Source organism: Peromyscus californicus, unplaced genomic scaffold (assembly GCF_007827085.1).
Source record: "Peromyscus californicus insignis strain IS unplaced genomic scaffold, ASM782708v3 Scaffold_3__1_contigs__length_106647218, whole genome shotgun sequence".
NCBI lineage: Eukaryota > Metazoa > Chordata > Mammalia > Rodentia > Cricetidae > Peromyscus > Peromyscus californicus.
The window spans coordinates 76785695-76809552 of record NW_026294551.1 but is presented as its reverse complement, the minus strand read 5'-3'; the positions used below and the strand labels follow the sequence as shown (position 1 = coordinate 76809552).

At 48.6% G+C, this 23858-nt stretch overlaps 1 protein-coding gene across 4 annotated transcripts in view; it reads right to left on the bottom strand.

Annotated features, from left to right (window-relative positions):
- Cyfip2 (cytoplasmic FMR1 interacting protein 2) overlaps positions 1-23858 on the bottom strand; it is a 121533-nt gene that overhangs the window by 62995 nt on the left and 34680 nt on the right. For 3 of the 4 annotated variants that reach the window (XM_052758355.1, XM_052758353.1, XM_052758354.1), the window contains exons 7-19: positions 23150-23246; positions 21813-21941; positions 19260-19364; positions 17208-17299; positions 15171-15288; positions 11274-11393; positions 10675-10800; positions 7225-7391; positions 6405-6552; positions 4205-4279; positions 3047-3200; positions 1209-1365; positions 688-784 (exon numbers count right to left, since the gene is read on the bottom strand). In XM_052758355.1, coding sequence (XP_052614315.1) covers positions 688-784; positions 1209-1365; positions 3047-3200; positions 4205-4279; positions 6405-6552; positions 7225-7391; positions 10675-10800; positions 11274-11393; positions 15171-15288; positions 17208-17299; positions 19260-19364; positions 21813-21941; positions 23150-23246 — 1585 coding nt within the window. The remainder of the gene's footprint in view (positions 1-687; positions 785-1208; positions 1366-3046; positions 3201-4204; positions 4280-6404; positions 6553-7224; positions 7392-10674; positions 10801-11273; positions 11394-15170; positions 15289-17207; positions 17300-19259; positions 19365-21812; positions 21942-23149; positions 23247-23858) is intronic. The other variant, XM_052758356.1, reaches the window with a different exon arrangement.

Genomic DNA, 23858 nt, shown 5'->3' with positions numbered 1-23858 from the left:
ATTAATGACCAGAGAAAAAAGTGGCCAAAGTGGGACTTGAAAGAGACCGGGCTCTGGCAACAGCAGAGCATGAGACAGAGCGAAAGGAAGGGATCAATCTTTGATTCCTCTCGGAAGATGATGTCTTTATTTAAAGGTTTCTGTACCTATTATTTGACACCCACTATATTACACAGAGCAAAACCCACAGTGGGTGCTGTGCATGGTACCGGCTTTACACCCATGGTGCTGGCCTCATACCCAGGTACCGGAGGCCTCCTGCCTGGGCCTCTGAACTTCATGATCCTCTAGAGATAAGGAATCTACGGGGTCAGAGTAGGAGTGTTCATTTAGACCCCATGTCCCCTTTCTAGAACCAACTCTGAATTCTTGCCCAGATATTCCCAGCCCATTCAGAGGCCTCAGGGTCTTTCCCAGAGCTCACGACCTGCCTCTGGAGTAGTTTGATGGCATCATTTGCAAGCCAAAGTGTATATGCACGTGAAGGTCCTTGAAACCCCTCATGGTGTATAGCAGAGACTAGGGATTTGGAGAGAAAGGAGTGGACCGTTGTACACTCTTATGTGTGACAGCTGCAGCAATCATGAATATTGGTCCCTGGAGTCACTGACATCCCCCCAGCTGCGAAGCACTGGACAAGCCCAGCATCTTGAGAGACTACAGGAATGAAGGAAGTGCGTCACTTGCCTCGGCTTCAATCTCGTCATAGAGGAACTGCTTTTTGAACTTGGTGAGAGCATAGTAGGCACTGTCGTTGTACAGATCCAAGGGGTAGAGGACATACCTGGGAGGGAATACAAGTGTCATGGGGGGCGAGGTACACTGGCCTGGAAAACAGGAGGCATGGGCCATGAGGCCAATGGCTTGGAGTTGAAGACAACTTTCCGCCCCTCCCCCTGTTCCCAGTGCCTCCCTTTAGGAAGGACTTGCTCTCCAATCTGCACACAGATATTAGAGGCCCATGATGCTAATGAATCCCCTGGTCTGAAAATAGCCTAGGATAGCACTTCTTGGTTCCTAGAGATTATAATTTCCCCAGCATGGCTGCTAGGAGATGGACAAAGGTACGAAGGGCAGGTGGGATGAGGCCTTGGGGCGGAGTACGATGCCTCATCTCTATTCAGCAGCTTCTACAAAAGAGGTCAGTGGCAAGCCCTCCTCCCACTCAGCCCCAGGAGCTCCCTGGTTGGCCCAATCCTGCCTCTTACTCCATCATGGAAGGCTCTTTGGTTTCCAGGATATGGTCCGTTAGAATCCAGGGCATGGACATCTCAATGGGGAACTGGATGCGCCGGCCCATGGTTAACTCCAGGAAGAACTCTCGGAACCAGAGCTGGGAGAGGTCACAGCACTGTTGTAGGGCTTCTGGAAGTACAGGGAGAGAGCGAGCCTTGACTAATGAGAAAGCGCTCACACGTCACAGCGTTGGCTGTCCATTGGCTGTCACTGCTACTGACGTCAGCGTGCTAGGTGCATGGCAGGCATGTCATCTTCAGCCCTTCCCTGATCTTGCTGTCTTGAGCCTGAAGCCAGCTTAGTAGCATCTGTGGTGAATGGCATCTGCCAGCTTCTGGGACAGGGCAAGTTATGGGGGAGGGGGTGGTGATGTTTCAAACATTTGTCTTCCCCCATTTCCACTAAACCCCCCCAGAGCCATCCTACAGAAGTGTGATTTACATACAAACAGTGTTTTTAGAACACATCCATCAGTGCTCACTTTCAAGGAAGCTTGGCTCCCTCATCTCCTGTGTGTGGTAATTCTGGATCCCTTACTGTTTGGAGGTCTTGAAAGCCCAACTTAGGTCATTCTCTAATGGAGAAGCCTGGACTGTTTTTCACAGGTGCACTGAGACTCCCATGTCACTGGGGTCCTACTTGTCTTTACCCTGCTCCATCCAACCTCTCAGAGAAGAGGAAGAAGAGGGCACAGGACTGAGGTGCAGCCTGGAAACCTCTCCAGCGAGGAGCAATGGGTACAACAGAGTTTATAGCCATTCTGGTCAACAAAAGGCTGATCCAGAGCACACTGGGCTACAGGTGTGCATCCTTGATGATTCTCTCTCCTAACTACCCACAGGCTGATCCGGTGCACACTGGCTACAGATGTGTATTCCTGTATGATTCCCCCTCCTAACTAGCTCCAGGCTGATTCGGTGAACACTGGCTACAGATGTGTATTCCTGTATGATTCCCCCTCCTAACTACCCACAGGCTGATCCGGTGCACGCATCCTTGTTTGATTACCCCTCTGTTGTTTGTTGTTTCTTTGGCTCTTCTGTGGGGCCCGCCACCCAGCTCCCCAATAAATTAAACACAGAGGCGTATGCTTACCTATAAATGCCCGGCCTTAACTTGACTTATTTCCTAGCCAGCTTTCCTTAACTTATCCTGTCTACCTTTTGCCTCTCAGCTTTCTTATTCTCTTACTTCTGTAAATCTTACTCTTACTCCATGGCTGGCTGGGTGGCTGGGTGGCTGGGTGGCTGGGTGGCTGGGTGGCTGGCCCCTGAACTCCTCCTCCTTCTCTGGCTCCGTGATCTCTTCACTCCATCACTTTTCTTCCTTCTATTTATCTTCTCTGCCTGCCAGCCCCACCTATCCTTTCTCCTGCCTTGCTATTGGCCATTCAGCTCTTTATTAGCCCATCAGGTGTTTTAGACAGGCAAGGTAACCCAGCTTCACAGAGTTAAACAAATGCAACATAAACAAAAGTACCGCACCTTAAAACAATATTCCAATACACCCCTCCTAACTAGCCCCAGGGTGATCTGATGCACACTGGCTACAGATGTGTATTCCTGTATGATTCCCCTTCTACTAGCCATGACTGTCTACCAGACAAATTCATTTGGTCAGAACAGGTGCAACAGAGCCTGGCCTTTCCTACCTCCCAAGTTTTCCTTTTTGTTGTTTTTAAAGAATTCTTTTGCCCCTGGGAGCAAAATGTGCCTCCCCTGTGGCTCATGATTCTGTCTCTCTACAACTTCCAGCCCTACCGCCTCGGTTGCCCTGGGAGATGGCTGGCCCTCTTCTTGCAGAGGCTTACCGCTGATGTTGAGTAAGTGTGTGAAGAAGAAGGACTGCTTGTGGAAGTCCTCTATGGCGAGGACGATGGGTCCGTCCAGGCTGCTTCGGAGTGTCTTCTTGGAACCGCTCTTGTCGGCGATGAGCGACTCCAGCATGGTACGGACCATGTAGAGCTTGAAAAGAAGGGGAGAGAAGGTCAGGGTGGCCCTCCATGCTGAGGGAGAAGCTGCCTTCCCTTCCTACCTCCCTTGTTCTTTTCTCTACTCTTAGAGAGAACTGCCTTAAGGGAGCACTGATTTAGGCAGAGAACCGGATATGGAGCTCTGGAAACCTGCTCTCTCCTTGCTGTTCTGGGACCCAGCACATGCCAGGCAAGCATTCCATCACTGAGCTTGCCACCCGCCCTTGCAAAAACCTCCGAGAGGCAGACTAACCAGCTTTGGAACGTTCTCTGCCTGGGCCCACAGTGCCCCTAGGTGGATCTGACAATGGCAGGAAGTTAAGGCCCATGAAAGGTTCCTGCCTGCCCTGCTTAACCAAGGGTATGGGCATCCATGTCACGCTACAGTCACTCTCTGATTTCCCAGATGACCATGGTAACCGCATGGATGGGGCACTGAACCAGGAATCAAAAGAGCCAGGTTCAAAGCCAGGCACTGCCATTGACTTGCTGTGTGACCTTAGACGACAAAAGCCTCCACTCTGGGCTCCAGTTGCCTGAATCTAACAGGAGGAATTGGACCAGATAAGTTCTCAACGCAGTCTTCTCAGCTCTAACATTCGGAGGAGTTATGCCACAGCTAAAGCTCAAAACAGTACCCCCTCCCCGCCACCACCTTGTTTCTGATCCTCAGTGTTTTGAACCTGTCAATGAATGCTGGCGCCCTCTGGTGGCTTGGGCTGCATTTCACAGCCTTCCAAAGATTCTGGGTGGAATGCAAGTTAACATCCATACTTACACAGGGGGCTACAAGACACTCAACTCCTGCTAACAGAGTGCCCTACATGCAAAGGGCCCACGGGCAGCAGGGTTGTTCTTTCTGCTAATCTAGGTTTTTTTTTTCACACCATTTGTCTTTGAGTCTGAGGATTGGAAAGGGCCTTGAAGCCAGGCTAGTCTGTTCCTGCGGCCTCCCGCAGTAGGCACCCAAACCAACCCAGCCAGGCGGTGTTATACCAGGGATCGGCAGCCTCTTCGGCCCTGTGTGCCACCAGTGGGGTGAAACAAAGCCCTCGGGGACCACTGGCAGGCCTAAGACATAGATAGGAGAGAAGGAAGAGGGAATGGGAGGGCAGGAGAGACAGGGAGGAGGGAGAGAGAGAAAGAGAGAGAGAGAAAAGCGAGAGGTATTGTATACAGTGGGAAAGCCACCAACAACTGCAGGGGCCACACGTGACACGCTCCTCCGACCTCCCAGCAACCACGCTACGCTCTGCTGCTTCTGGATGGGCCCGAGGGTCTCACCCACCGTGGGCCTGGCAGTCACAGGTCTGCATGCCGTGACACCCAGTGCAGGGTCCCCTCCGTGGGGAAGGGATGACCACTGTGGCTGGTTTCCTAGACAGTCCACCCTCTATGAACCTGTCAGTAGGCCTGTCTCCCTCTCTATCGGAGTACAGTGCTAACAATGAGCTCCCCCAAAGAAAGGGGGCTGTGGTGACTGGATTCACACCCAGCTCTAACCACTAGAAAAGTGGGGTCATTCTGAACAGTGTCAAGTCTCTAGCTAACTGTAGTAATTCAACAGGCATTTAATCCACCGGGACAGGCTACTCCGTCCGATGCCTACATCTGCTGCCTTCTGAGGGCTGCCTTGGAGCCCTAGGGTGGACATCAGGAGACCTGGGTTCTTGTCCCACCTCTACCTGGCACTCATCTTGTGACTTGGACAAGTCACTTCCCCTTTCTGGACCTCAGTTTCCCCACCTGTGATGGGGGGAGGGGTGAGTTTACCTCTCAGCACTCTTCCAGCTCTGGGGCTGTCTAGGAGTCAACTAAACATGTCTGTGCTATCAATCTACCCTAGTGGCACCTGGGGGTAGGGTTTAGCTTTTGGTAACTGACCGACTTGCAGTTTTCGAATATCCACAAAGATGTATGTCCTCTCTCTTCTGTCTTCTCAGTGTCTATAACCCCTCCATCTTTCTCTCCTTGCTTCTCTCAGATCTTGTCATCTTCATCTACCTCTCAGGACTGAGAGAAATGCCTGAGAGCCATTCAGTCACACCAGGGCACTTGGAGTTAGAAAGCTTTCTAGCCTCCAAATATTTCAGAACTATAAAGGCTTCTTTGGGGTGTTCCACATGCAGAAGACAAAGTCTGTGCACACTGGTCCCTGGAAACTGCGAGGCTAACGGAAGTGATAAGAACCCTGCCAAACACTCACCTGCCCCTGCTCAGCCCCAGCCCTGCCCAGACACGGACACACACAGAAGGAGGGGGCAGAAAGGGCCTCAGATGGCCCGCTTCAGGTGATCCAGAGCAGAGACGGGCTTGAAAGGTCCTATAAGGAGGAGCTTCCAGCTTGGGGCTTCTGGAGCCTGCAAGATCCTGACGGTTACAGTAAGATGCATCTGCTTTCAAATACCACAGAAAGGAGACCGGGAAATACCTTTTCCTACATTGGCAGTAAGGACTTAACTCCGTGATTCACTCTTTTTCCCTCCATGTAATTTTAAGACTGTCCTGGATGAACACAGACATCATCTTATTGAGGAAGTTCCAGCTGGGAACTCGGGGTATTTCTGACAACCAGACTGTCTCTAAGGGGAGGAGGCCTGCCAAGCTTGTGGGTTGTCTCTGGAAAGGGCTGGAAAAATTAGGAAAGTGTTTTGTTGGCAACATGATCTCATCCAGAGTTTTCGTTTTTTAGAAGATAAGCAGAGCTGAGAGGTTATGATGCTTGCCCAGGAACATACAGCAAGTCAGAGGCAGAACTTGTAAGTTCCCATGCCGGGATGCCACTCTAGGCGAGGGGGCTGTGGTCACTGAAATACATAGACCGATGTTCATGGACTCCATGTTGGACCCCTCCTGCTCTGCAGAATGTGAGCTTTGCAGGGCTTGGAGATGGCTGGGTAGGCAGATACGGTGCTGCCCCCACTGCTCAGACTAGACAACTGAGGCACAGAGAGACCGTGTAACATGCCCAAGGTCACACAGGTGTCTAGGACTAGAACCCAGGTCTCCTGAATCTTAGACCAGTGGTCTTCCTTTTACATCAAAACAAGACATCAGGAAAAACCCAGAGCAGCTGCTTAGCCCTTCCCTTCCTCGCAAGGATACCCATTTCACTACCCCATGGTTCAGCATGTTGCCCTTCCTTGGTCCAACTGGCCTGGAGTCAGAGAAGCCAGGCTGCCCCAGAACCACTTACCTGTGTGCTGGATGGTCCCACAGCGCGGCGGGGGACCTTGATGTCAAAGCCGCCTTTGGGGTCCTTTTCCCCTCTTAAACATGGGTCATTGGGGGGCTCTCGGCCTCCCTCCCAGTCACAGATGGTCTTGCGAATTGCCTGCAGGACACTGGGGAAGGAGGAATGGGGACTTAGCCCAGGTGTCTGCAAGGCTGTTTCCAGGCCCCAGAATGTCTCAGTACCACCTGCATTAGAGGTCTAAGTGTTTGGGATGCACATTCATTTCTGGACCCACTCAGGGATGCTGTTAGTGGTGTTAAGGTGCTTTGAACAAGTGGCTCCTGTGGCTTTGGTGGCCATTGACTACCTAAGAACTCAGCTCTGAGCCATGTGGGGGACAGGAGCCTGCAGGACCTGGGGATGGGGAGAGTGGGAGCGAGCTACAGGAACATCTCATTAGCATCACTAACTACATGGATCAAGTTTTAAAAAGAGCTTATATTTATAGCCTGTTCCCTCTACAGCATGTGTGCTGAAGTCTACACACTGATGATCTCATTTCATCATCCCACAGCCATGGATACGGTGGGCACCACCATCCCACTTTACAAACAAGGGACTGACAGCCAGAGAACTCATTTGAATAATTCACTTTTTAGACAGCAGCAGGCTTGCGTTCAAGTTCTGCATAGAAGCTTGGCTTATCACAAATGTCCACTGCCAGAGGGTCTCTGTGTTTAAAAGCCATGCTGGAAGCTGACTGAGCTACAAGGCCCTCTTCTTCCAGCCCTGCGCCCCTCGGTTCTGCAGCACCCTGAACGGGGGCCCTCCAAGGACCCACCTGATAAGGACATTCTTTTTCTTGCGCACTGCTTGCCGCAACGGCTCGCGCAATGTCACCTGGGCGAAATCCTGCAGGGCCGCATAAATAGTGTTGCGGATGGCCTGGTTGAAGACACTCTCCATCCTTCCCATGAGCACCTGCAGGCCCTTGATCATGGCGATCACCTGGTGGGCATAGAGCAAGGGTCAGCCTAGCTATCACTTATCACCATCTGCTCACTGAACTTGGCCACGCTGCAGGGAAGGGCCACTGGAGGTACCCAGAGTGTGAGGCTAGTGCCTCTAAAACTGCCAGGGGCCCGGCGGCGGTGGCAGCGGCGCACGCCTTTAATCCCAGCACTCGGGAGGCAGAGGCAGGCGGATCTTTGTGAGTTCGAGGCCAGCCTGGTCTACAGAGCGAGTTCCAGGAAAGGCGCAAAGCTACACAGAGAAACCCTGTCTCGAAAAACCAAACCAAACCAAACCAAAACAAAACAAAACAAAAACTGTCAGGGGCATGACTAGGTAAGAAATGGTGCCAAATGCTCACAGATCAGAGCTCTGCTCTTTCCATCAGTAGTTATACTAAAGGGGAACTCCCATGCACTGTGAGTGGGCATTACGGATAAAGGATGGGGTTTTCCTGAGAAGCTAGAACTGGAAGTATCACGTGATTCAGCCATCCTACTTCTGGGTGTAACTGAGGGCAGGGAAACCAGCATGCTAACTGTTGTACTAGTCATCACAGCCAGGACAGAATCCACTGAGGTGGTCACTGGTGGTGAGTGGAGAGAGAAACTGTGGTAGATATGAACAATGCAAGACCACACAGCCATAAAGAAGAAGTTCCGCCATATGCACGACAGAACTCACCCTATTACATCGGGCACAGAACAAAACTTAAAATGTAAAAGAAAGAGGGGCTGGAGAGAGGAGAGAGAGAGAGAGAGAGAGAGAGAGAGAGAGAGAGAGAGAGAGAGAGACATCAGTTGGTGAAGTGTTTGCATTGCAAGCGTGAGACCCAAGTTCAAACACCAGAACCCACGTAAAAAAAAAAAAAAAAAAAGCGGAGCATGGTGGTGTGCTGATAGTTCCAGTATTGGAAGACAGAACAAGTTGGGTTCTTGGGGCTCAACACCTAGGTAGCCTGGTCTAATTGTCAGAGTTCTGGAAGGCCACAGCAGCCAGTAATGGAGAGGCGATGGGTCCCGTGAACAGGAGTGTGGTTGGCTAGGAGGGACCATGTCCAATGCTACATCGCAGTGGGAGAGCTGCGCTGCATAAGAAGCTGCACATCTCAGAACAGCTGCCAGAAAGGATTCTGAATGTTCACAGCAATAATAATTAGAAGGGATGGATATGCAGATTAGCTGAACCGAACTTTACAAACTGTGTCCAAAATGCTGACATGTCACAGTGGACCTCCTGCATATTTATAGCCATTTGTGTTACACAACAATAAGTGATGCTTAGAAAATGATACTGATATCTTGCTACAAAACCAAGACTGTGCTTCATGAAGCAGGTCACTGTCTTTGACTGAAAGCCCCTATCTGGATCCTTCCGTTGAACAGGAAGGAGTGAGGGAATGAGCGATGGGCTTACACCCCAGACTTGTTTCTTTCTCTAAAACGCTAAAGAAATCGAACAAAATAAGAACCCAGACACCCCCAAACAAACCACCACCAACAAAAACACTAGCAATTAGGGTGAGAAACCTGGTCAGAAGGGAGGGCTAGTCCCAGAAGGAATGGAATGCCTTTGCTGCAGTACGGTATTGTGAAGAACACGAATAAGAGAGGCATTCAAAGGTGGTCAGACTCTAAGGGATCTGGGCTCCTGGCCAGAGGGGAAATTTAAAAAACACTCAGACGGGCTAGAGAGCTGGCGCAGCAGTTAAGCGCATTAACTGCTTTTGCAGACCCAAGTTCGGTTCCCAACAACCATGTTGGGCCGTTTACAATTACTCCAGCCCAAGGGTACTTGATGCCTCTGGCCTCCTTAGACACTCACATGCTCATTCTCTCTCACACACAAACACATAATTAGAACACTGAGACAAACGGATAAAGAAGGGGTCGGAATAATTCTAAACATAGATTGGGCAAGGCTGTTGGACCTGAGGGGGAATAATCTTTGCAACTTAAGACTAGGTAAAGATTTCTTAGCTAGAATCCCCCATTCACATACTGTAAAACGATAAGGTAAAAAACTGGACTCTAGCAAAATCCAAAACCAGTGCTCCTCAAAAGGCATTGCCCAAAATCCAAAGAGGCAAAGTCACCAAGTAGAGAAGCAACACATGCATGATCAAAGTCTTGTGATGAGGATACAGAAAGAAGTCTCAAAATTTAATAATGAAAAGGCACAAATACAACCTTTAAAAATGGGCAAAGACTTTGATAGAACACACAGGATAAGAGAAGAATGGCCAATACGCACGTGAAAAGATACTTGGTATTAGACTCTGGGAAATGAGAGCGACAAGGTTAATGAGACTCACCTCCATGACCATTAGAACCATGGCCAAGATCATTAGTGAGATGGCCACCACCAAGGCCTCTGAGGGCACAGAACAATGGGACCCTCAGGGAGACTTGGCGATAATGTGAAATCCCCCTTGGTGTGGCTGTTAAAGGAACACTTACAGTGTGAGTGCCCCCGGTGAAAAGTTAAAACTCAGCCAGGCTTGACAGGACAAGCCTGCAGACCTGCCTCGGCTATCAAGGGAGTTCAAGGGCAACTTAGTGAGACTCTGTCTCAATAAAAACTAACAGAGAAACCAAAGCAAAAGTGGGTTGGGGTTGTAGCTCAGCTATCCTGTCTCCATGCCCACAGCACTCAGGTGAAGGGTGTAACTGTGTTCTACTTTATTATGTGGGTGCTGGGGTCCTCATGTGTTTATAGTCACTGCTCTCACCCACCCAACCACCTTGCCAGTCCTCACCATATATTTTTAAAAATTTATCCTTAGAAAATGTCACCCACACATATATTTTATCTTGATCCTATCCATCCTTCCTCCCCACTCTGGCCTCCCTCAGGACCCCTGATCATACCTCCCTTCCAATTTCATAGGCTCCTTTCATAAGCACTTATTTATTACGTGTTAACCCAGTGAGTCCAATTAGTGCTGCCCCCACACACACACGGGCATGGAGCCATCCACTGGAGCACGGGGAACCAACCAATGGCCACACTCCTAAAGAAAAACGCCTCTTACTACCCCAGTAACTAGCAACTGCTCCTCCACAAGGGGCGAGGCCTCAGGAACCCTCCAGGGTCAATGGCGGAACTTTAAACTAGCTGCATCCCTCATCATTTCTTAGTAACTTTCAACAGAGAACCACCTGGATGAGAAAAGTCAGAAGAGGGCAGCGAGTTAAAATGACACCATTGTGGGGTGATCAGAACAACTCAGGAACCACAGGGCGTAGGTGGGTGGGGAGAGCAGGGCCTTGGCACCCACCTCCACGAAGGCAAACTTCTCCTCGCTGGTGTAATTGTAGCGCGTGGCTCGCTCGTACTCTTCCGCTGTTCCCGGGCAGTCCTTGTTGCAGAACTTGTCTGTGGGGTGAACCAGCTTCCAAGAGTACTGGGGAGAGAAGAACCAGCCAATGCCCGTCAAGGGAAGAATGGTAAGCAAAATGAGGTGATAGATGTGGGTTTTTAAAAATGTCTTTAAGGTTTATCTTTAATGATGCTTATGTGCATCTGTATCTGTTTGTGGGGATGTGTATGTCAATCTGTTTGGGGGGACATGCATGTCAGTGTGAGTGCTCACAGAAGCCAGGGGCACCAGGTCACTTGTGCTGGAGTTACAAGAGGCTGTGAGCCACCTAATGTCAGTGTTGGGTCCCAGCCATCTCTCTCGTCCCAGGTGTGGTTTTATTTTATTTTATTCTTTAAGTGATGAAAATATTCTTAATTTAAGGTCATACAGTTCCATGAATATACTTAAAAATGTGGGTTTCAGTTGGGTATGAGGTGTGGTATATAAATTAATGTTGAAAGGCAGATGCCATGTGAACTAGGTCAGTGTGAGGGCTGGCACCTCAGGACACCTACCACCTCCATGACATGGGCACTCCACTTGGATAGAAGCTGCAGGCCTCGAAGGGCCAGGTCAAAAAGCTCCCGGTACTCTTCATCCGACTTCTGGCTGTCCAGCCCTGAGCCTGTCACCACCTGAGGGACACGGAATTTCATATTCACTTCACAGTCCATGTGTCTGAGGCTCTTGAGCATTGCTCCTCAAATTCCCCTGTAAAAACTGTGCAGCTGTTATGCTCCCTTTGCTAGACCAACTTGGCTTTGACAGTTGTCTTGTTGAAGGCCCCATGTCTTGTAAGTGGCTGAGGGTTCTGATTCAGGAGGTGTCATTTTCGATCCCTGCTTAGCCTCACCCTACGGTCTTACAGCAAAGGCTGTATTCACAATAGGAAGTGCAGACTAGTCAGTGATCCAAGATCTCTTCTTTGCAGTGATATTAAATTCAGGTACGTACAAGCAATGACTTTCACACAACACTGTGACTTCACAGGACTCCTTCTGGTTTCATGGTCTACTTTACGTACAGTGCTAATCACAAATCACTAAAATGATGTCACAGCTCATTGACTAGCTACAATGCAATGATTAAAAAGATCTGACACAAATGTCTGTATGTGTAATACTCCATCCACACCATAAGTATGGATGTATCCACATGATATATATACACACACATATATACACATACACATATATATCACATGAATATATACAGGTAGCCATCATAATGGACACTATCATTGTAAGTTTGTTTCATCACCACTGTCTATCTGTAATTTCCCAAATTAACACTTGTAGCAATGTTTCCATCCCCTGAAGACTCCTGCTTGTCTCCAGCTGAGTAGAGGCTTCTGCCTTTTTGGTTCAGCTCTCATATTGCAAGCCGACATCTCTGTAGCCTAAACAGTGTCAGGATGCCTACAGTTTTGTTCTTTTAATTAACAATTTCAAACAGGGTTGATGTGCTAGGCCAGTGGTTCTCAGCCTTCCCAATGCTGTGACCCTGTAATACAGTTCCTCATGTGGTGACCCCCAACCATAAAATCACTTTTGTTACTACTTCCTAAATACAATTTTTCTACTGTTATGAATTGTAATGTAAATATCTGTTCTCTGATGGTTTTTGGTGACCCCTGTGAAAGGACTGTTTGACCCCAAGAGGGGTCGTGACCCACAGGCTGAGAACCACTGTCCTATACAGTGTTACACTATCCGCAGGAAACCTGGGGCAGACATGTTTAGAAACACTTCGTTCAAACAGAAGTCATGGTGCTGTTGGCCCTCAGCTAATGTCAATGAATCAACAAAAAAAATGTCACAAAGGTATCTTTAGACAGAAATGGAGATAAAACCAGATTCTGTGCTGATAAAAACGCTGTGGCAAGAGGCTCACGGGAATTCTGAATTTCTTTGTGGGCAATGGCTCACAATTTTTGAATTCAGAGTTTATGGCATTTTGTAGAATGTTACTAGTGAAAGTCATGAAAACTGATAACATATATGCACATAGCATGTTCATTTGGCCCTATGTGTCTGAGGTAGTCTGCATCCAACAAATTCATGCAATGGTAGATGGGAAATATTTGGGGGAAATGCTGTATCTATAGCATATGATCTTGATATTATCCCCTAAATACAGCAAAACAGCTATTTATGATGTGATGGTTAGTTTTCATTGTCAACTTGGCACAACCTAGAGTCACCTTAGGAGGGTATCTCAATGGGAGATTGTCTACATTGGGTAAGTTTTGTAGGTATGTCCATGGGGATCATCTTAATTAAGTTAATGGATATGGGAAGATCCAGCCTACACTGGGCGGCACCATTCCCTGATCAGGAGGTTCTGAATTGTGTATTAGAGATTGAGCTGAGCATAAACAAGCAAGCCAAAGAACAAGCATGCATTCATTTCTTTCTCCTCTTAACTGTGGATGTGATGTGAAAAGCTGTCTCAAGCTCTTACCTCTGTGGCTTCCTCAAAATGATGGGCTATAACCTGGAATTGTGAACTAAAATAAAATCTTTATTCTTTAAGTTGCCTTTTCTCAAGAGTATTTTATCATAGTAACAGAGATGAAACTAGAATATATGACATTTGCACATTGTATTAGGTCTTATTAAAAATAGAGACTATTTATAATATATTCAAATATGCAAATAGGTTAGATGAAAAACAATGACTTTCACAAGGGACTGGAGCATCTGTAGACTCTGGTGTCAGTAGTATATCCTGTAGCAATTGCACATGAATACCGAGAGGTAATTGTAATAAAAAAATATCTTTGGCCAGAATTAGTCTCAGATGGCACAGACACGTGACCAGGAATTCCAGCCTCAGGATTCAGAACAGACAATTCTCCTGCTTATGTCAGCTGACGAGCACATTTGCTAAGAAAGCTACAGGTTTGGACTCAACCTGGTCCTTGTGGGCTCTGAGCTACTGACCACACTGCCTGTATTTGTCAGACTGACCCTATTTCAAATGAGCTAGGTTATGATCACCAGTACTTCCTGAGCTGGGGTTTGGAAAAAGATGATCACTATGGCCATTGGTCACACAGTGGAGCCAGTAAGCAAATGTGGCTTCTTCCACAATGTGGGAGTGCAGATTCAGGACCCATGGGGGCTTAAACAGCACATCTTATGTATCTGTGAGAAAGGTATCTATGGGAAGGGACCCACCAAGATATATGACCATAAAAGTTAGTTCTGAGATGGTAGGAGTCTCTGGGATTGTTTTTCTCTCCTTTTGCATATCTAATTTCTTCTAAGTCTGTGAACTGATCACGCTCTTCTATTTAAAAAATTCAAATCACAATCATTGATATCACGAGAGATCTTTATGGCGCACACACATGAGGACCACTGTGGGTGTCAGTTTCTCTGAGACAGGGTCTCTTGGCTGCTTGCCATTGCATTCACCAGGTAGTTGGTCCACAAGCTTCCTGTTTTGCTGTAGAAGCTCTGGTATTGCAGACAGACACGTGCTGTGGAACCACTCCTGGCTTTATGTGGGTTCTGGGAATCCGAATTCAACTGTTCTTCATGCTTGCATAACATGTGTGTTCCCCCCACTGAGCCGCCTCCCCAGCCTTTTGTGGCTTTTTTCTTCTCTGATTCCATTTGTGATATTTTTGAAATGATCATATATATTTCTATAGTTATACATATTGAGATGGTGTTAGGGCAGGAGTGTTCAGAACTGTGTCTCGCGGTGGAGATGGGATGGATCTTGTGCAGCTGGAATAAACAGTTACTGGGCCTTTACTGTATCCAAGACACAACACACATGCTAGGTGCCTTAGTAGTTATTTCAGAGAACCTTTCGAGGTAAATGCTATCATTACCTCTATTTAAAACATGTCTGGATTCTTTTTAATTTGACACCATAACTGTAGATATCTATGGCACACCGTGTGAAGATTCAACACATGTATACAATATGTGAAGAACAGATGTGCCCATCTATCACCTCTGATGTCATTTCTTCATGTCGAGAATCGTGATTATCAACACCCATTGTCAGTGTGACAGAACGTTGTAAGTGATTCCTCCTACTTGGCTAGTTTAAACCTGCATTTTTCTTAAATATTTGCTATTTAGTAAAAGTAGAGATACCCCAAGGAAAAGGAAGGAAGGAAACTATTTCTCTTACCTGACTGTACCTCTGTACCTGCTAACAATCCTCTTTCCATCACCGACTCCCTGCCACTCCCATCCTCCTCAGACACTGTTAGCATTCCATCCATTTTGCAGATGGAGGGATGGAGACCCAGAGTCCAAGTCTGACTCTGAACTGCTTCCAGCAAGCCCACCCTCCGCCTCTGGCAGTGTGCTCCCCCTATCCCACATTGCCTGCTCTTCCTCGGCCTTCTTGTACTCTGTTGGCCCTGGACCAGCCACGGAACTCACCTCGCTGTTGCTGTAGCGAGCCAGCTCAGAGATGAAACGGATGTGGTCATCCCGGATCTGAACCATCTGCTCACAGATGTTGTACTGGGGGCTGATGCTGCTCTGAGTGCATGTCCATCTGGGGAGAAAACCACAGGATTTGGGTGGGTCCCAGCTCCAGGCACCTGCGTGGGACAGGCTCCTTCTGCACACTAGCTGTTCTTGGTCCTCAGACAACATAGTTGGCTCCCCTGGGTGGAACCAAAAGGTCAAGTGGCCGTCTAAGTCCCAGAGCCATCTCTGTAGGCACCATGACTAGAAAGGAGAGTCCGGTCTCTGCCTTCTCCAGATCCTACCACAGGTGTCTCTGGACACTAGCGCACAATACTTACCAGTTAAGTGAGAGAGTGAGTGAGGCCCCAGACCATAGCCTCTCTATGGCCACAAAAGGCTAGAATCGCAGCCGAGCAAAACTGGGACAGGCAACTTCCCTGCCTTTCCCAAAAAGACTTGGTGACATGATGGTACCCATGCTGAGAGACTTCCTATCATGCTGAGAGGCGTGGCTGGCACCTCCTCCCCACCTCTTCTTCCTTCCTTTTCTCTTCCCATTCTCCTCCCTCCTCTCCTGTCTTCTTTCTCTTCCATCCTTTTGAAAGACACCATTAGGAAGACCTTCCTGAATTGGAGAGGGTATAAGTGAACAAAAGCCCTCATGCTCTGCCCCTCTTCCTCTGTCCAGAACTGTGGCTCAGTAGACGGACCACGAGAATGGGAAGCCAGCAGGCAGGCGAAGGGTTTGGACAGAACGTAGACTCAAAAGAAGATGCAAAGGGATTCTCAGAAGGAGTATGAGTGGTGACGCCCTCCTCTGACTTAGACTACTGGTTTTTTATTTTGAGCTACTTGTGGAGGAGACACAGTCACTCAGACCTCTTACTTTCTGCCTGGTTACCAGCGAATATCTGGCCCAATAAGCCTCTCCCTCTAAGGCTGCCAGACACCGTCTGAATTCCCCCCAAGGACTACCTGGGTCTCCAGGTAGATGTAGCTTGTAGGTCGAGGACCCCTCTGCAGGTATCCTAGGTTTTTTTGACACAAGGTTCTAATGTAGCTGAGGCTGTTCTTGAACTCCTGACCCTCCTGCCTCCACTTCCCAACTGCTGGGATCCCAGGTGTTTGTACCATCCACGGGCTCTGCTGGTATCATTTTAATCCCAGCTACTAAGAGTGGCTGAGGTAAGAGGATCACAAATTCAAGGTATCCCTGGGCTACAGATTGAGTTCACCTTAATGAGACCCTGACTCCAAATGAAAGTTAAAAAGAGAAGGGAGACTGTAACCCAGTGGTAAGGTGCTCGCCCAGCATGTGCAAGACCTTCAGTTCAGTCGCCCACACTGCAAAACTAAGAAAAACACTGACCAAAGGGTGGCCAGCTCCGACCCGTATGGATAGGCCATAGTCTCTTAGTTGTAGATAATATGCATGTAGATAGACCATCTTATGATATCTCTGTGATCAGAAGGACCAAGGCTGGAGCCAGATAACTACCCCCCTTCCCCCCGCAAAAAAAATCCCTTCTGGGAGCCACTGACTCACTCCCAGGCCTTAGCATAGATTTCCTAGAACTATGATTTATTAGATGACACAAGGGGAGGTTGTCAACTCCTGTCACAGCTGGAACCATCCAGGCCACACCGCTAACCACGTACTTACTGCATAGCCACAAAACCTGAGCCGAGACCTGAACCGAGACCTGAACCAGGGTGATGACTGTTACCATCAGTAGACTCCTGCTGTCCCACGGAGGGGAGGGGGTTACCGCAGAGCAGGACAAGGGGCGTGACTATGCTCTAAGCCCTTTAGAGCCTGGCAGCAAAGGGCTGGTGCAAAAGGGCTCAGAGCACCCTCGCTATTCCCCTCCTGGTACTGCTGTTCTGCGGGAATCCACCTGCCCAGGGCTCTGGGGAGGGAGGAGGGACTGAAGTGGTCCCTCCACTCCCTGCCCGGGCTGGGCATCCTCACAGGAGCCGAGAGACATTACGGCAGGCACTCACTTGGACTTGTTTTCTTCATAGTGAGCACTGGTCTTAATGTATCTGGCCAGCTCTATCTGCATGTCGCCGAAAAGGGGTACCACCTGCAGCTGCTGCAAAGGAAGCAAACAGAGCATGTGAGATGCCACAGGCAGGGCCGGGGCTGATGTACCAGCGGGGTGTGAGGCTTCGGTGTGCACCTGGGGTCAGTAGCTGTGTTTGTTTCTAAGGGTGTTACCACGGGGTCTTGGCATCCAGAGGAAAGCCCAGCCAGCAGCATACAGGCCTTTCCCCTGTCTCCAACCAACTGTATACTTCAAGCAACTGATGCCTGAAAAGCAAAGTGGCTTGTCCAAGGTCACACAGAATAGATGAAGCAGAGGACCAGAGGGCTGGCCTCCCAGTACAGGGTCATTTCTACAGCTCAGAAGACATCTACTGCTCCAAACTGGACTAGGTGGCAGAGGGCTACTGCCTGGAGGTGGCCTTCCTGAGACCTAACATTAAAGTGCAGACATCTCCTGACCAAAGCCCAGGCTGCTGTCGACCTCCACTGGACACAGGACCAGGCACTTTACAAACACTATCTCAGCCGAGCCTGGCTGCATAGGTCTATACTCCCAACTGTTCATGACGCAAAGGCAAGAAGATCCTAAGTTCTCAGGCTTCCCAGGCAACACAGTGAGACTCTACCTTTAAAAAGTGAAACAGAAAAGCTGGGGTAGAACTAGTAATAGAAGACTTATTTAGCATGGACAAGGCCCTGGTTTTAATCACCAAACCCAACCACCAACCATCTACTATCCCCATCCACACATAACCAAGTGGGGTCAGTACTGTCCCCGTCTCACTGTCCTGGCACAGGGACGACACACAGGAAGAAGCCTAGTCTCTTCAGGAAGTGAGACCAGGCGGAGCAAGAACTGGGATCAGAACCCTTGGCTCCAGGAGGCCTAGTCTATGCCCTTTCCCTTCAGACAGAAGGCAGCAGAGCTGGATTAAACCCTGGCATGGGTGGGCCTGATTCTACCTTCCTTCCTGCTGGTGGAAGGCAGACATTACAGTTTCCCAACATGGGGCCTGTTTTCACCTGGGGCAGCTCTAGAGAAAAGCGAAGAAATCAAGCCACAAGACCCCTCTGAAGACTCCCATTTCCCTTTAAATCTAAATGTACTTGGCCTCACCCAGTGTCTTCCATAACACAACAGTCCCTCAGGGCAGGGCTCACATCTGTAGGACCCAACATGAGAGTAAATTCAGGATGAGAATTCAGTTCCAGATGTGACATCTCCTTGCCCAAACTCCAAAGGCTTAAAATTTATCTGCAAGTTTTTAATTAGGAAGCTTTAGGGCCAAATGGTCAGATCTCAAAGGTGTTAAAAGGGATTGTTCTTACCCAGAATGCTAGTGAGTTATTGTGCTTAAATGCTGCAGAGAAATAGCCTGTCATGAGCCTCAGAGTGGCAATAATGGCAGACATGAATCCACTTGAAATTTTGTGTTTAGAGGTTGGAAACACAGTTTAGCAGTTAAGAGCACTTGCTGCTCTTTCAGAGGACCTGAGTTTGATGCCAGGTACCCACATAGCAGCCTACAACTATATGTAACTCTAGTTCCAGGGCACCCTCTTCTGGCTTCCATGGGTACTGCACACACATGGTACAGACACATGCAGGCATAGTACCCATACACATAAAATAAAAGTAAATCTTTAACAAAAAGATCCAGCCTTTAGTCCTCCCATGAGCTCTGGGGCATAATGACAATTAACACAGGCGTTGTCTTCTAGGATGCAACTCCCTTCAGATGAAAGATTCTAGGAAAGGGAAAAAGAGCATGCAGGAAGACTTACAAGGCCTCCAGTGGAATCCCAGCCGAGTCTGGAGGCAGGTGGGCAACAGACCTTGCTTTAGTGGGAATAGCTGGAGCCTGTGCTCTTATTGTCCTTTTTCTTGAGGGTCGTTAGATGCCTATGAACCACCTCCACAGCTTTCTGCCTAATCCCTTCCTTCCCCAGGGACCGAGGCTCTAGGGACTCTGTCCGCCTGCCCAGCCCCAGCTCCAGTCACTCACCTTAAAGAACTTATCGATTTTGCTAAGGTTGATTCTCTTCTTGGCATCCAGTTTGTAAATGTTACTGACGTTTCCATCCATCAGGTAGAGGCCAAAGCCCATCACCTAGAATGAGAAAGGCCCACGCACAAAACCATCACACCCCCAGAGCAGCTAACAAAAACAGAGGTCCATGACGCATGCATGCACATGCGTACAGGCACACACAAACTCACTGGCGTCTCGTAGAGACACATATGCTGTTTCAAAATCATTAAATTAACAGAAAACATGGGCTTAATTCAACAAGAAATGTAATATATTATTATGATAGCCAGTCTGGGCCCGGGGCTGTGGTTAGGGTTTAACAAGTGTGGTCTCAGTTCCCACAAAACTCTTAGGTACCATGTGCTATTGTAAAGATGAGGAGCAAGAGACACAGAGGTGAGAGATCTTGCCAGAGTCACACAAATGAGCTGCAGAGACTTATCTGCAAAGGGTTTAGCCCAGGATCTCCCATCCAAATGTGCACTTAGAGGTCCACTAAGATAGAAAGGACTTTGTTGTTTCTGAGAGGTGTCAAGGCACAGACACTGGAATATTGGCCAATGACCATAAAAGTCCCCAGGAACACAGCAATGCAAAGGCTCCTGAGGAGTCATGGGGGCCACTGCTCAAGAGCAAGTCTGCCTGAAGATGCTGATACTCTTAATATTCTGGCTCATTTGCTCGTCCCTTTGGGTAGATGAGAAGCTGGGGTCATGGTCACCTGTAGAGACATAGGAAGTCACTCCTCACCATGCCTTTATCACCCGGGGACCTAAGGGATGAACCAGAGGACTGTCCCTGACAGCTGCTTCCTGCTTGGCACATCCTGTCCTGCAGCATCAGCACCAGACTATCCCGTAAGGGTTCCAGCGCCCCCTGGTGGCATCTGAACTCACTAACAAGCTACAGAGAGCTGGGCAACAGGACAAAACAGTGTCAGCTGTGGGAGAAAGGTTAGAAAGGACCTAAGCAGCCAAGGGCAGAACAACCGGCAATGCAACAGATTTCTCCTGTACGATGCCATCTTATGGCTGCGTAACAGTCCCAACACATTTGATCACGTGGGATAGAAAGTCCACACACAGGCTGGTGGGGTGGCTCAGTGGGTAAAGGTGTTTGCTGCCAGGCCTGATGATCTGAGTTCAGTTCCCAGGACTCACATGGTGGAAGGAAAGAACCGCCTCCCACAAGTTGTCCTTTGACCTCCACATGAATACTGTGGTACACAAGTGTTCAGGTACATGCATAATAAAATAAATAAATCTTTACAATTCTATATGTAAGGCTGGGCGTGGCGGTACACATCTTTAATCCCAGCACTTGGGAGACAGAGGCAAGTCGATCTCTATGAGTTTAAGGTCAGCTTGGTCTACACATTGAGTTTCAAGCTAGCCAGAGTTAAATTTAGTTGAGACCCTGTCTCAAAAAAACAAAACTAAACTAAAAACAAAAACAAAAACAAAACAACAAAAAACCTTTTACATTCTATGTTATTAAATATTTTGAAAATATATAAGCACAGAAAAAAATGACATACACCAAAGTATTGTCTCTGATCTGGGAGGAAAGATTAGAAGAGACCAAACATTTTTGTGCTGTCCTGCATAATTTAGTCTCTCCATAAGTATAACAGGAGCTTCATAATTTCAGGATGAAAACTGAAAACCACTGGAACAATTTTGACCATTTTGACAAAACATGGACTCTTCCTTCCCTATCAGCTAGGAATTTCTCTTTTAGGAAGTTTAGCTCTACAAACTCTGACATCTGGGTTTTTCTACAAACTCTGACATCCGGGTTTTCAGTGCAGTCAAACATTTAGCCACAGGAGATGTGTGGAAAAATAACATCCCTATAAAACGGCTTCTTGGCATCAACTAGGGATGGCATTGGAGAAACATCTGTAATGACGTTTTCAATGTGTGTTTGGCCCAAGGAGAGATCCCAAGTAAGACTGGAGTCATTGGCTGATACTTAAAAATATTGTTAAGTGGGGGCTAAGGAGATGGCCCAGTCAGTCACGAGCTTGTGGCACAAGCATAAGACCCGAATTCAAGCTTGAGCACCTGTGTAAAAACAGGCATGGTGGCGCACACGTGAAACCCCAATGCTGGGGAGGCAGAGTCAAGCCAGTTTCTGGACTTTCTGGCCAGGCATCCAGGTCTAATGGGTGAGCCCTAAGTCCCAGTGAGAGACCATATGTCAGAAAAGAATATGGGGCAGGAACGACGGCTCAGTGGTTAAGAACAGTTCCTGCCCTTGCAGAGGACCTGGGTTCCCAGCACCCATATCGGGCAGTTCACAATAGCTCATAACTCCAGTTCCAGGATATCTGGTGCCGCTGGCCTTCAAGGGCACCTGCACTCATGTGCACACACCCACATATGCATAATTAAAATGATAGAAATAAATCTTTAGAAAAGATGATGGATGACTCCTGAAGAATAACACCTCTGGTGTACACACACACACACACACACACACACACACACAGAAAGAAGCAGTGTGAAGTTGGGGAAGGTTTACCTTGAGGAGCATGTGTTTCTCACTGGGTGTCAGATACATCTTATTCTCATAGTAATCCACGCAGATGTTGACAATGTCTGCCAGCAGCTCCTCATAGCCTGGAATCACTTCCAGTTGCTGGTGAAGACACTAAACAACAGCGCCACCCACTGGTTAGGCCAAGCAAACATCCTCCTGCCTCGCCCAGAAAGCCCAGAGCTGGGCTGGATAAAGGAGCATATTGGTTCCTACTGAGGTCTCAGGAGGAGGGAGCCTTCATGCCAGCAGGTGCTGATACCCGACTCCACCTAAATGCTAGACAACAGCCGGTAGTTCCTGCTCACCTCCCACGACAGGGACTTAACCCCTTGGGCCTCCCATGTTAACCCTGGTGGTTCTGAGGGTAGAAGGTACTTCTGGGCAGCTCAGCTTTACAGCGATTGGGCCTGCAGTAATTGCAGTTTAGTTTTGAGGGTGTGGCCTTCTCTGTGAGGTTCCTTCAGACAAGGGCAGGGAGAAGACCCACCCAGCGGAAGGAGTAAGAGTAGGTAGGCAGGAATCTCCTCACTGGCAGGCCCCAGGAACATCAAAACAGTTCCTATTAAAAAAGGTTTCTCTGTAGCCCTTTCCCCCCACAGAGACAAACTGGGCCCCTATGGGACACTCAGTTGACAGCATTGCTGGAATTCTCTACAGACAGCAGGGGGCTATGACTCCATAGCCTTCCAAAGTGACCCAAAAAAGGCTCGGCCACCTCCAGGCCTTTGAGATAGGGATAAGAGTCTGAGAACTCTTGGGAGCATCAGGGTCCCTCTGGGTTGGCCTGGGTTCTGCAGACACTCTTGTTGGTACTGAACTGACAGGGAGACAGATCCAGCTATGACAGGCCCAATGGGCAGAGGCCCCAGTGGATGCACTCTTGGCAAACCGGTGGTGGGGACTACAACTGTGCCTTCCCAGGCTCTTGGTCATGTTCTGAGGGCTTTTTGTTCACACTTCATTTATTTTTTCAAGCTAGTCCTATGAGATATATTCTCATAATAGTCCTCAAATAATACACCCACTTTATGGATGAGTAAACTAAATCTCTGACTTTGCCTGAGGTGGGATAATGGACCCACGATAGGCTTGTTCTCAACCTAGAGGCTGATGTGGGGCCCACAGCCCTGTCTGGGAACCTTCCTGAGCACCAGACAGGGAGAGGTCATTGGCTGTAGCTTTACTTTACTCTCATGAAGGGCAGTGGAGACAAGTGTGGACTGAGCTTGTGAATGGTCCCTCGGAGCCCTATGAGCCTCAGGCTCTATCCTTGCTTCCTTGGCATGCCAGGCAGGAACCAACCGGGAACCTGTCCTCACCTGGGTGATCCTGTTGTGATTGGCCAGGAACATAGACAGGTTCTGAGACTCCTGAATGGACTGGGGGTCCGCCATCTTCCTTAGGAACTGGGCCGCTCTGAAACACAGGGAAGGAGGTGATAACGGGGTTCATAGGAGTCTGCTCTCACTCAGCCTAAAAGAGACAGCATCCTGATGTCAGGAGGCCCTGAGCAACACAGGTGACCCCAAGGTCAAAGGAAAACGTATTTGGCAGTCCTTTCTCTGTTTATGCCCTCATGACAGCTGCTGGGAATTAAAGGGCAGGAAAGCAGAACACATCACTGGAATCTTGGGACGTTTAATGGGAACCAGGAGGGAATGAGGAGACAGGGAGTGGGCAGTGTCCTTGAGCCTGGCCAGGACCTCCAGGGAAGCTGTACAGTGAGTCCTGCAGACCAGTTCCAGGCAGGAAGCTTCATTTTTCCATGTGTTCTGTTCATTATAGGAAGATCTCAGCAGCCTGTTTTGGGGTCTGTAGTACCAGGGATAGGATCTAGGGCACTGTGCAAGCACTTGACCTCTGAGCTATGTCCCCTACCTTTTTACTATTTTTCAGTTTTAAGACAGTGTCCTGCTAAGTTTTTCAGGCCGGTGTCACACTATAGCCTAGACCTTGAACTGATGGAAACTAGCAAGAGTTACTGTCCTGCGCCGCTAGGCCCAGCTGATGCGTCTCCTGCCTCAGCCT